Here is a 13,624-nt window from a genome sequence, read left to right as displayed (position 1 = left end):
CTTTTATACAAGAATAGTCGACCCAATCCTTCAGACTCGGCACCTCAACATGGCACCCCAAGACTACAACCAAGGCGTCCCTGGCCTCCCATACTTCACCCCAAAGCATTTGACCTCCCCAGGAACGCCCGCCCCAAACACCAAACAAAATGGCACAACACCAACCCTCTTCACGCCCCTCACCATCCGCGGCACCACCCTCCGCAACCGCATTCTAGTAGCGCCCATGTGCCAGTACAGCACAGCATCCTCAGGCCCCACCATCGGGGCCTTGACAGATTACCACATCGCAACGCTCGGCCACTACGCCCTCAAAGGCGCAGGCCTAGTCTTCATAGAAGCCACCGGCGTCCAAGCCAACGGCCGCATCTCGCCAAACTGCCCCGGCATATGGAGTGATTCCCAGATCCCCGCGCTGCGAAGAGTCTCGGATTTCATCAAGAGCCAAGGAGCGCAGAGTGGTCTCCAACTCGCACACGCAGGTAGAAAAGCAAGTACATGCGCGCCCTGGATCGCCGGCGAACAGAAGACACAAGGCGGAAAGCGTAAAGTCAGCGTCAAAGCCGACGTCGACGCCGACGGCTGGCCAACCAATGTCGTCGGCCCCATGGGCGGCCAAGATTGGGCGTGGGACGAGAAAGCCGCAGATGACGAGAGCAGCGGGTACTGGGCCCCCCGCGCCCTCAGCGAAAAGGAGATCAAGGAGTTAATCCAAGACTGGGCCGACGCCGCGCAAAGAGCAGTAAAAGCCGGTATCGACGTGATCGAAATCCACGGCGCGCATGGCTACCTCATCCACCAATTCCTCTCCCCCGTTACAAACCAGCGTACAGATGCCTACGGCGGGTCCTTCGAAAACCGAACTCGCCTCCTTGTTGAAATCACCAAGGCCATTCGAGCCGTTATCCCAGACACGATGCCCCTGTACCTCCGCATCAGCTCCACAGACTGGATGGAAGAAACCGACCTCGGAAAGCAACGCGGAACCTGGGACGTCGAAAGCTCGATCCGCCTCGCAAAGCTTCTCCCCGGTCTAGGCATCGACCTCCTCGACGTAAGCAGCGGAGGAAACCACCCCTCCCAACGCATCAACATGTTCGATTCAAAGGACTACCAGATCAAAATCGCCGCCCAGATCCGGAGTGCGCTCAAGAAAGAGAATCTCAGTCTTTTCATCGGCGCTGTGGGTCTGATTACTGAGGCGGAGCAAGCGAGGGATATTGTTGAAGAGGGTGGTGCGGCGACGACGATTTCGAGGATTGGGGATGAGGAGGTGGCGAAGGAGGCGAAGGCTGCGGTTAGGGTTACGGAGGGGAAGGAGCCGTTGGCGGATGTTGTGCTGGTTGCGAGACAGTTTATGAGGGAGCCTGAGTGGGTGCTTAGGGTGGCGTGGCAGTTGGGGTTGGATGTTGCGTGGCCGAATCAGTTTTTGAGGGTTAGGTTTCCGAAGTTGTGAGGTGTGTTGGGGGCGAGAATGAGAATAGAGCGCGTCTTTGAATTAGATTGGGACCTGTTCTGAGTTTGGTCTTATTATCGAGATGGTATTTTCATGTACTGTAGTATTGTGTTGTGGGCAAGAATGAGAATAGAATGCGTCTTTAAGTCAGACTGGGGACTGATCTTGGTTCAGGCTGGTTGTTGAGATGGTACCTTGGTATACGGTATGATCGCGATAGCTTTGATGTTGTTTGCTGGAGTGAGCTGTTTGTAGCACTCGAGAGTATTGAGGCGGCGTGATCAAGTCCCAGGATATGATTGGACGGTAAGACGTGCTCGCAAAGGCAATGGGCTGTGAAACACTGTTTTGATACTGCTCTTATACTATCTACACTAGCCGCACTTTCATTATTGTTTGTGAGTATTCGGCAAGCGTGCCTTGCGACACTTGCAATTACACGGCACTCGCGGCGCGCATCCCTGTAGGTCGATAGTCTCACTCTTTGAGCGTTAGCGCTAACCGCGCCGTCGTCGTGCATAATGTACAGCCACTACCACTTTGGGAATGAGGGGTTGTGACTGCCTTTCAGTCTACTTCAACCATCCTGGGTACACCGATACTATACCGTTCACATCACCTATTCTGGTATACGCGGTTACCAGTATGAGCACTTCTATCGATACACTTATTCCTCCTCTTGCGATAATGGGCAGGTTACGATCTCCACAAGAAGAAACAGCCCCGAGACTACCACCAGCCACGCTTTGCGAGCCTTGCAAAGTCTTTTTTCGAGGAGCATGTGCAGTTTACACTGGGAGCTACACATTCAATGATGAGTTTGTTCATCATGTAGATGCAGATTCTTTTCAAGAAGCTCTGGAGCGTCCTTGTAACGTTTGTGTCCGACTCTACAAAGCTTTTGATAAACATAGTAAATAACTTGTGTTTATAAGACCAAAAAGTAACAGAGCTGACCTAGTTTCAGGGACCACCAGGGGAATGGGCCCGTATCGTGTCGGACCTACGCGCTACCAAGGAATCGGGGGAACTCGCGAACGTATCAAACTCTTGTTCGAGAGTGACTCTCTTCACGTATATCCTACTCTAGAACCCTATGAGTGTAAGAGAGGCAATCTTGTGAACCATTGTCTGTGTTACATGTAACTGATATTGGAGCAAAGCGAGGCCTGATCTACATTTTCAACACATCACCAGGAACACAGGGCATGCTAAAGCCCTGTCGTTCCTTCGAGGACAATTCCATGAATGCCAGATGTTCCATGCCAAGTGCTCGGGTCTCGCTCCCCTCAGCGATTTCCTGCCTACAAGAGTAATCGACGTTGGGTCCGCCGAGGAAGACACGGTCCGCCTGTGTGAGCATGTCGAATCTACCACTCTTGGAGCCTACACGGTGCTCTCGCACTGTTGGGGGAAGGATCCATGCCATCTCATGCTGACAAAAGCGACCGCCAAGATGCTCAGAAAAGGCTTCTCCACTTCTCGTCTACCCAAGACTTTCCAGGACGCTATCATCGTCACGCGAAGATTCAAAAAGCAATACATCTGGATCGACTCCTTGTAATAGCTTACCGTTTCGCGAGGCTTTGCAGTCGCTGACAATATGCAGATGCATCTTCCAGGATGATCTCGATGACTGGGCTACAGAGGCAAGACGCATCCGTGAAGTTTACAGCAAAGCCGCCTTCTGCATCGCAGCAACCTTTGCTCCATCTGGAGATGCTGGCCTTTTCCACGACCGTGATATTCAGCAGCTCACGCCGGTAACAGTCGAGATTTCGCATACCAAACGGGAGGACTCGTTCGGCTGGGTAAATCCAGGTACATACCTATTCGGCTTCCATTCGCCCAACGTATCGTCCATTGTCAACTTGTCACCCTTGAATAGAAGGGCTTGGGTCGCTCAAGAACGTTTCCTTTCCCCACGCATCTTGCACTTTACGGAAGAAGTGCTGGCCTGGGAATGTTATGAGTCCTACACGAATGAAAATTACGCCAAAACAAGCGTCGACCCTTCTTCGATAGATGCACTCTTCGATCCTAATTCCCTTAAAAGGGTCCTCAACAGCATTCGATGGCAAGGACCCGACATCGAATCCATCTTGAGATCTGAATTATTCAATGGTCATAGATTCGGGCGCCAGCCTAGCGATGACACAGAAAAGCTCGCCCAAAACCTGATATATCAAGCGTGGGGTCGATTCCTGAGTGATTACAGTGAGGACGATTTGACCAAAGAGTCGGACATCTTCGTAGCGCTCAATGGTGTCGCAGAAGAAGTTGGAGCCGTCATGAGCGATCGCTTGGTTGCCGGCCTGTGGGAAGAACGTTTGATTGAGGACATGTGTTGGCGATCAGCGACCAGCAGCTGTAGGAGACCGGCGGTGTGGCGTGCGCCTAGTTGGAGCTGGGCAAGCATCGCAGGCTCAATCTATTCTGCTGCGGACAAGCTTCAATCATTTGGGAGGTCTGAAGCAGATCGGCGTCCGCACAACATGGCAGCAGTTGTCAAACTGGATATTGCAACAAAGCCTTCCGGAGAGGTCGAGCAAGCCTCAGTGCTCCTGGAGTGCAGACTCATACCAGCCAGCGTCTGCTTTGGCAGAAAGGATGTGCTATGTCCCACGGCCTATTGTACCATGGACAAGGGTGGTTGGCCGCCGTCAATGGCAGAGCCGACGATTGGAGTTGAGCCTGACGCTCGACCCAATACAATTGCAATCGGACTTGATAACACAGGCGAAGCTCGTAACCATGATCACAGAGTGATCGATGTTCAATTGCTTATCCTCTTGCGCCGCGGCGTTGTTGTCGACTCGCCGAAGGAGATGGAGGGCCTTTGTATAGTGGAGTCCACCATGCATCCAGGCGCTTTTGAGAGGATCGGATCGTTTACTACTAGCGGGGAAACTAGGATTGCGGTAAGTGCAGCACTCGAAAAAGCTAAGGATCAAACTATCTTGCTGGTGTGATTTGTCTGTGAAGATCAAGACGCTTTGCAATCTTTCCAAAGATGGGTCCAGATACAACGAGTAGGAAGCATCGACATCGACAAATGTTCAGGATGCATCGGGGGGCTATCCTCTGCACCTAGACCAAGGACAAACATTGCCGATATTTGAGAAAGGCGCAAGCCAAAGGGAATAGTTAGCATACCTAAAGCTCCACTCAACAACCTACGCCGTCAGAGCTGTGAACACGACCGAGTGAGCTTCCATCGGATGAGGCATCGGCTCCAGCACGCACGCCGCCGCGACAATGAGGGGATTCATATGATCTGCATTGGTTGTGGAGGTCTTTGTCGTACGTTCTTATGCGAGGTCCACGTAAAGCGGTTGTATAAAAACGCCAGGGATTCTGCGGAGGTGTAAACCTGTACGAGAAGTCCACGCATGAGGACCGCTGTGCCGGTACTTTGTATGCAATTGACTGACATCGAAGCGGGGTTGTTGAGGGACGTGGATATAGCCAGGAAGGAGCATTCGGGTTGTTCGGGACGGTCTTTCCTTGCCGGCGACGGGCATATAACGATGGCCGCTTACATTGGAAGGCGCGGAACCGCAATCTCTTATCGTGTAAGTAAGCATGACCAATACTCATCCAACTCTTTTGTGCAAACTCGTCGAAGAGAATTCAGACGGACGGTATTCTGACTCGTGAGGATGGATTTTGACAATTCGCATGACGAAAGCGGATCCACCTGCAGGACTGCGCGGTGCGCTCCGCGATGCATGAACGTGTGGGATTCGTCGCGGATTGGCTGAGGCGCATTAGCGAGGGCAGCGACAACGGCGACAGGTGCAACGGCGATGATCACATGTCGGAGACGGTTGACGCCATATCGCGTCGTTGGGAGTTGAAATCAAGCAACGGGTGAATTGGAGATGATGCAGGTTGCAGATGCGGGGAGGACGGAAGCTGGATTGGGAATTGGGCAGCATGGAAGGGGAAAGGGCGAGTGGCTAGCGGCCGGTGACGTCCACCGAGCTCAGGTCTCGATTCACCCGTGGACTTGGTGTTGAAGGAAATTTTAGCAGAGGCGCGCCCCATGCTTCCGACAAGCCGCGCAATCCCTGCACCCGACGGCCTTTCACCATCATGTCTGATCTCCGGCGACGACGCCAATTTCACTCAAAGGCGCACCTTTGTCGCGTCACGTCGACACTGTTTGAGGCATTGTCGAACCCGCCTCCAGCGCCGCCTAGCTCCCGGTAGCAGCCCTCCACTTCCAAGTTTGGATCCCGCCTGGACTTCTCCACTTAAACTTCCGCGGGTCTGGCGATGCGTCGCTGAGTTTTGAACGTTAGACGATACCTAGATATTCCTAATCAGGCGCCATGCCGTCCCGTCTGTTCTCGCGCGACTCGCCGCAAGCAGAGCAGCAGCTTCCCTTCACCAGCGACGCCGTCAACGAAGCCGACTTCGCCCACGATGCCTCGCATGCCGAGCAGGGCAGCCAGTCCCTCCCACGCCGGATAAGAGGGAATTCAATCGCTGGGGGTCCTCTCTCTGGCTCCTACACGCGCAATCCCATCCGCTCCTTCGCGCATCAGACCTCCCACGGGTTTGCCGGTACCTACCCCAAGCCTCATCTATGGGCAGCCACTGACTGCCGCGTAGATACCCCTCAGTACTCGTCCCAAGGCGTGCGGGAGAGAAGCTCCCAATTGGCCTCGTATGCCCTCGAGGCCGAAGACTACCAGGACCGACCCCAGCGCCACAGCTTCGCTGACCCTGACACGTTCTCTGGGAGACATGCCGGCATACTGTCCGATAACGACGAGGGGCGCGCCTCAATAGACACGGGTCGCTGGACCGACACCATCGAGGAGGACAGCGAGGCCGAGACGCCCGATACCGTTATCGGGCCACAACAGGCTGATAAGGGCTTCTTCAGCCCCAAGCTGCCGGGAGCGACGTCACAGAGCGCGAAGAAGACACCAGGCAGCTCACACGTGCCGGGTGTAGTTGTCGAGGATACCGAGCGCACGCCTCTGCTGCCCCAGACCAGACTATCCCGCCCGGACCCGCAACAAAAGCAGAAGCCCTCCGAGAGCCACTCGTGGACGCCGCACTCCAAGTCGCGCCTGCCTCAACGCGTCAAACAGACCTTCGCTGCTGGACGGGGACACCTACTGGACGTGAGTGCGTCTCTAACCAACCCCAAGAACTACACCAAGGATGCTCTCATCTCGAGCGCTCTCAGCAGTGTTCAGATCACGTCGGCCGTATTCCTGGGATTGCTTCTGAACCTCTTGGATGCGCTGTCCTATGGCTACATCCTGTTCCCACTCGGTGCGCCCATCTTTAGCAACACTGGCCCAGATGGTATCTCCATCTTCTTCGTGAGCTGTATCGTTTCCCAACTCTGCTACTCTCTGGGGCTTTCCGTCTTCAAAGGAGGCGTTGGATCTGAGATGATCGAGGTCGTGCCCTTCTTCCACAAAATGGCCTACTCCATCATGAACCAGATGGAGGGAAAACCACCGGAGGCCATCATAGCTACTACCATCGTTTCCTACTGTCTGAGTTCCATTCTGACCGGTCTCATCTTCCTCGCCCTCGGAGCCTTCAAGCTAGGCAACCTGGTCAGCTTCTTCCCCAGACACATCCTGATCGGCTGCATCGGTGGTGTGGGCTTCTTCCTGGTTGTTACTGGAATTGAGGTATCCGCACGCCTCGAAGGTAACCTCAACTACGATCTCGCTACCCTGCAGAAACTATTCTCCGGTGACACCTGGTACCTATGGACACTACCGCTTGCCCTTGCAATCACGATCATGATCCTCCGGCGTCTGTCCAAGAGCCCCTTCGTTCTACCCGCTTTCTTCATTACCGTATTTGCTGTCTTTTACATCATCGTCAAGGGCATTATGCACAAGGACCTTGAGCCTGTGCGCAACGCAGGTTGGATCTTCGAGACGCCAGAAGCTGGTGTCAAGTTTTACAGATTCTATTCTTACTTCAAATTCGGCAGCATAGATGGAGCGGCGCTTATCAGCACTATCCCCACCATGTTCGCCCTTTCATTCTTCGGCATCATCCACGTTCCCATCAATGTCCCCGCTCTTGGTGCCGCGGTGCGGGAGGACAACCTCGACGTCAACCGAGAGCTGATTGCTCACGGCATCTCGAACACCCTCTCTGGTTGCTTGGGTAGTATCCAGGTAAGACAATTCTCACCATCGTTCACGAACAATCACTAACACAGTCCTAGAACTACCTCGTCTACGCCAACAGCGTCATGTTCGTTGACAACGGCGGTAACAGCCGAACTGCAGGTATCATGCTCGCATTTGCAACAACCGCCGTCTGGGTTGCGGGCCCGGCCATGGTCGGCTACATCCCGATCTGCCTCGTCGGCGCACTCATCTTCCTCCTGGGTATTGATCTCATGAAAGAAGCTCTCTGGGATACCTTTGGCAAATGCCACAAGCTCGAATACCTGACCATCCTGGCTATTGTACTCATCATGGGCGTACACGACTTCGTTGTTGGCATCTTCGTCGGTATCGTCCTTGCGTGCGTCAGCTACGTGGTGCAAAGCTCCCGTCATTCAGCCATCCGAGGAACATACAGCGGCATGATCGCAGAGTCCACCGTTCGCCGCCCAAGATCAGATTCCCGTTATCTCAACAAAGTCCGAGGTCAGATCCGCGCCATCAAGCTAGGCGGTTTCTTGTTCTTTGGCACTATCGTATCTGTGGAAGAGTACATGCGATCTTTGATCGACGACGATCATTTCGAGAAGAACCCCATCAGCTTCATCATCGTCGACTTTACGCACGTCTTGGACGTTGACTTTTCCAGTTCCGAAGGTTTCCAGCGCATCAACCGTATCCTGAACACCAAGAACGTCAAGATGATCATCTCGGGAGTCTCTTTCGCTGATCCAGTCGGTCGAGCCCTGCAGAACGTCGGTCTTCTGGACGAAGACGGCGACGAAGAGTGCCCTCCACCACAAGTCTTCGAAGACCTAAACACTGCGCTTGAGTCTTGCGAGAACGAGTTGCTAGAAGTCTTCCACAAGCACTGGAACCGCCACGCGACAAAGCCACAAACCACACCGCCAATGAGCATCTCCGGATCCAAGGGCACATCCCCCAACGAACCGATCGCCACCGGTGGCACGCCCACATCCTTCGGCGCCAGCTCTCTCAACCCCGTATTCTCCTCGCCCCGACGCGGTGCCAGACTCATCGCAGCTCGATCTACCATGCGCGAAAGCGGCGAAGACTCTCTTTCCATTCCCGACACTACCTCGCTAAGCACCACCCAAACCACACAAGTCGCTCCCTCGCGCTGGCGCAACTTTGCCCAACCACTCAAGATCATCCTCCAGACTTTCGAAGATGTCTCCACCAAGAACGAAGACTTCTGGCAAGCTGTCGCACCCTACTTCGAGCGCAAAGAATACCCCGCCGGCACCGTCCTGTACTCGCGCGGAGACGACCCAGACGGCTTCTACATCCTAGAGAAAGGTCGTCTGCGGACAGAATACGAACTCGACCAAGGCAGCTTCTTTGAGGTGATCCTGCCTGGTACTACATGCGGCGAGCTGCCATTCTTCTCCGAGACAGATCGCACGGGCACAGTCGCGGCGGAGAACGACTCGGTGGCTTGGCTGCTTACGCGCGAGAAGTATAATGAGTTGGAGAGGAAGGACCAAGAGGTTGCTACCGAGTTGCTGAAGGTGGGACTGAAGTTGACCAAGGAGAGGATGGATGCTATCACGAGTTATGTGCTTGTTACTGCGTCGTAGACGATTGTTGTTTGATGGGATGTAGACGCGAGTTTTGTACATGGATATCTTTGCATAGCGGTGGTTGTTTGTGAACGTAATGTCATCTTGATGGTACGTCTAGCTTTTTGTTGTGCTTAACGTGCTCTTACAGTTCGACAATTGATCGTGAGTACTGGTTAATTCCGCTAGAGGAATGACTGAACACTATGAAGATATCCTCACAGCTTCCTCAGAACGCACCGGCAGCCCCCGTCCACCATCTCCCAAACCCAAGCGCCGATGTCCTTCTAAATAACCCTCATACATGTAACCATAACCAAAGTCTCCCAACCCCACTTTCAAACCATAATCTTCTTCCCCCCATGCCTCCCATCCCAATTCACATACCCCCATACTTGCCCTCACAATCAGGGGTTAGGGTTTCTCCCCCCTTCCAAAGTCATAAGCGGATGCGTGCCATGGTACTCCAGCCTACAATATCTCATTAGCTTTCATGTACCAAAACCCAAAGACCAAACCCATTTCGGCTTGGATGATAGATAGGCAAGGACTTACGTAGTAGCAATAACACTCGGACAATTCGTAATCAACCTCCCATCCCAGTACTCAGAGCAGCCGCCGTAGCCGTAGTGGTCCTTGTCATGCTGGTGGTGGTTGTTCTTGTGCTTGCGGGGCTCGAGATCTGACGCCTTGGTGATGAGCGTCGTGGGCGTTGCGGTGACGATGGGGGCGGCGACGACGGCAGAGGCAGAGGCAGAGGCAGCGGTCATGCGCGGCATCGCCGTAAAGTCAGGCGTTGACGGCACCGCAGGAGTCGGGATCGAGATGGGGCCCGCGAAGGCAACGGAGGCCAGGGCCAGGGGGAAGGCGATGAAGAGGCCACGCATTTTGGTGGTGGTTTGGCTTTGTAGTGGTGCGAAAGCTGTTGTGAAGTAGAATTTGCTTTCGTAGATAGTAAGATGGTAAGAAAGAAGAGAGATGAGGGATGTGTTATCTATGAAGTGTTGGCAAGGCTAGAAATTTCCACGAAATGTCAAGCCATGGTTGAGCTTCGGGTGATGTCACTTCCAAGAGGAAGTACTTGAGGCTCGACCAAGGGATCTCGCGAAGGGCTAATGATACCGGTGGATGTGAAGCATAGAACTATGGTTCAAGCGAGCATCTTGTTGCGCGAATGAAACAGAAGTTTCGTATTATGCAAGCAACAAACTAAAGAGGCCTGCAGCCTACATCGAGTTAAAATCATGCAAACTAGATAACCCAACGTCGATGTAGGCTCCAGGGTGTCCACTCTTTTCTTTGAACTGAGGCAGCCTGCAGCCTACATCAAGATAAAAACGCGCAAAGTAGCCTGCCTCACGTCAACGTAGGCTCCAGGGTGTTCGCTCTCTCCGTTGGAATGAGGTGGGTTGAGCGAACTACGGTTCAGAACCAACCAACACACGGGTATCGAATCAAAAATCACCACCACATCATCCACCAACTCACCAATGCCGCGCAATAACCAGCCAGCCTCTCTCTTTGACCGCATTGAACAGCACCGCGACCCGTTTCCGCTTGATGCCTTCCCTAGCCGACACATCCTCGATCGCATGCTTACCATCTAGATGCCTGAGCAGCATGGGCCAGCTCTCCCGCAGCTCTTTACCGGTTATGCCACCCAGCGCGCCATCTGCGTGTTTCGGCGGACTGGGATTCGTCGAGATGATCGCCGTCTCTTCGAATGTCTGCGCGATCTTATCGAGCCACCGCGCTTCTATCGAAGATGCTTTCTGTGGCGATAGAATGGTGGTGGGTGCAAAGGACGATGGGTCTGGTGGGGCGAGCTTCTCTACCGGGGAGGTGGGCGAGACTATCGAATTGCGCGATGGAGATGGCGAAGTTGGCTTCAGATGGAGAGGCGACGGGCGATGGGGTTTAACATCTCGAAGCCCGAGATGCGATGGCGACTCTGCTCTCTGTGATGGCGTAAGCGCAATGGTCGTGCGTTGACTGCTCGTGCTCCCGGCGTCCGAACTCGTCCGCGCAGAAACGCTACGCGACATGGCGGTTGATCCGAGTCGTGGGCTCAATATCGTGCTGCTCTCCATCTCCTCATCTGCATCCCTGCGCGTGCGGCGCAAAGGCGATGAAGTCCTCGCGGAGTTTAACGAAAGCAAGCTGCTTCGCTTGTCGGAGAGCAGACTATCCGCCACCGAATCGTTGTCGCTCATCAACTCTCTGCGCGCTTCCTCAGCTTTCTTGATGCGTTCTTCGCGCTCCATCTCGGCTGCGACTTGCGCTTTGATCTCAGGCGTCACGCGCACCCAAGCGAATGTGCGCAACTGGGTCACCCAGCCGCCGCGCATGAGCCACGCTAGAATCTCCATGTACGCTTCGCGATGTTCGGCGGTGGGTATGAAGTTCCTGTAGGGTCGTGGTGTACCGGAGAGCATGCTTAGTACTTTGGGCAGCGTAGGCAACGTGGGGAAGCGCTGCGCATATACTGATATCGCAGCTGGAAGAACAGTCATGTCGGCGTTTGGACTGACGATATATGTGTCGCGTGGTGATAGCGGAGCAACAAGACGTGCCCGTCGCCAGTAGACAAGATGGCTTGCAATGTACTCCATATCGTGCGCGGATATGTTATGCTTCTTCGAGATCTTGAGTAGCGACTTGGTGGGTATGATGTTGCGTATGTAGAATGCGATGGCTGCGGCGTTGCCACCGGTATCACCGCCCAGATCCTTGATCAGCACTTCGGCATCCTCCAAAAGCAGCAAGGCGGCATGCTGTGTCATAGGCGCATCATCGTCTTCAAGTATGACGTTCGAAGTTGTGAGCCATAGACCTGGCATCTGGGGTTCGATGGCGGTGGGGAGGTAGGGAGTGGAATCGGCCTGTGGGATCTGGAAGGAAGTGTTGAACGTCGCATCGAAGTGGATGTGGGCTATCTTGTCGTGCGAGATCGCGTCGAACATGATAGCGATAGACTTAGCGAGGGGTGACGTGCTGACAATCTTGCGCCATGTCGCCGTCAAAGACTCGTTCGTCTCCTTGGCGCGCTGCTTGATGTCGATGATGCGCTTGGATTCCTTCCACACGTACTGGAAGCGCGCCTCCTCGTACTTGAGTGCTTTGGCATACTTGCGCGTGACGTTTTCGTACATCTCCTTGACGCGTTGTTGGTATTCCAGCGCAGGCGGGTTCAGCACGAAGACGACGTTGAACATGGTCATGTCTGGGTTGTTGATGTCAAGGCTCGTCGAATTGCTGCGTGCATCTGATCCAGCCTCCGACGGTCCACTCGACATGGAGTCGTGGCCGTAGCCTGGCTCGAATCCTGGGACGGGTTCGTTCGACGGTTCGGGGGAGTTCGCGTCGTCGTCGTCGCTTGCGCTCGTGAGGTTCCTGACCAGATCGCCATCCTCAAGCTTCTGTTGATCCGAACGCTTCTTCTTCTTCCGCTTCGCCTTCTTCCAGAGCCCGTCGTCCCTTACAAACATGGGTGCGCCAAGAAAGACGATGCTCTCAACACCAAGCTCGAAGCGCCTCTTGTTGTACTCTTTGCTCGGGCTCAACATCTTCTCCAGCGCATCCATCTTGAAGCCCAGCACCGTGTCCCAGTCGTGATCTCCGCCCTTGCCTCGATGTCCATTACCGTCCTGGTCATTGTCGTCGTCCGCATCCTCCTCGTCGATGGTCTCCTGCTTGCCCCATAGCCCCGATCCCAGCTTCGACTTGTCGCTCACGCGGCCGGTCAGAGTCCTCCCCGATGCGCGACCGCCGCTGGTGCGACTGCCTATCTCGATGTCATTGTCGTCGTCTGAGTCGGTGCTGCTGTCCCATTCGCTGTCGGAGCTGCGCGAATCGATGCTGGCTGTTGACGTGTCGTGCCTGAACCAAGCCGGGTCTTTCGCGGCGGCGAGTGCGGCTGCTGAAGGTGACAGCGGTGGGTAGTGGAAGACGAGACGGGGGCCGAGTGACCGCGACTTGGTGACGAGGAGAATGGCGTGGAGGTTGGAGGCAGGTGGCAGCGGGACAGCCATTGGGGAGTGGAGGACGGGCAGGTGCAGCATGCGGGGAAAGAAGCTGCGGAGCCCCGGGAGATCTAGCCCGATACGGACATGTCTTTCACCCTATCTTTGGGCGCAGGCGCACCGACACCCAGCCATCAACCAACACCATGCAGGCAGTAGTACGAGCGCAACATCAAAGCGCCAATCCTCCCTTCGCGGCGCGCGATTCCGCAAACTAGTGAATCCAGAGTCTGCCTTCACGAACATCACAGCTAGCGACAAGGAGAAAGACAGGCGCAGGTAGCTATATGGCTCGGCCAATCCTCTAATGACCATCGTCGTCTCGTTCAACGAACAGATGGACTAGAATGCACTGTGCATACTCGCGAACTAGTTCGACATACAATGACTTTAGGCGCTACA

General features: G+C 54.5%; 3 protein-coding genes across 3 annotated transcripts; 2 read left to right on the top strand and 1 right to left on the bottom strand.

Annotated features, from left to right (window-relative positions):
- Positions 1-49: 49 nt before the first annotated feature.
- Positions 50-1,456, top strand: J4E78_009945 (uncharacterized protein; the record flags this gene model as incomplete). The annotated part of the gene is made up of 1 exon (XM_049370529.1): positions 50-1,456. The coding sequence occupies one exon, from the start codon at positions 50-52 to the stop codon at positions 1,454-1,456; it is 1,407 nt and encodes a 468-aa protein (XP_049217700.1).
- A 4,337-nt stretch (positions 1,457-5,793) lies between these two features.
- On the top strand, positions 5,794-9,218 carry J4E78_009944 (uncharacterized protein; the record flags this gene model as incomplete). Its single annotated transcript, XM_049370528.1, has 2 exons — positions 5,794-7,623; positions 7,674-9,218. 2 exons carry the CDS (start codon positions 5,794-5,796, stop codon positions 9,216-9,218), a joined length of 3,375 nt encoding a protein of 1,124 aa, XP_049217699.1.
- Positions 9,219-10,684: 1,466 nt separating this feature from the next.
- On the bottom strand, positions 10,685-13,231 carry NPR3 (Nitrogen permease regulator 3; the record flags this gene model as incomplete). The annotated part of the gene is made up of 1 exon (XM_049370527.1): positions 10,685-13,231. One exon carries the CDS (start codon positions 13,229-13,231, stop codon positions 10,685-10,687), a length of 2,547 nt encoding a protein of 848 aa, XP_049217698.1.
- Positions 13,232-13,624: the final 393 nt, after the last annotated feature.

Source organism: Alternaria triticimaculans (assembly GCF_023758025.1).
Source record: "Alternaria triticimaculans strain BMP 0046 chromosome Unknown scaffold_25, whole genome shotgun sequence".
Classification (NCBI taxonomy): Eukaryota; Fungi; Ascomycota; class Dothideomycetes; order Pleosporales; family Pleosporaceae; genus Alternaria; species Alternaria triticimaculans.
This window is presented reverse-complemented; position numbering and strand designations above follow the sequence as displayed.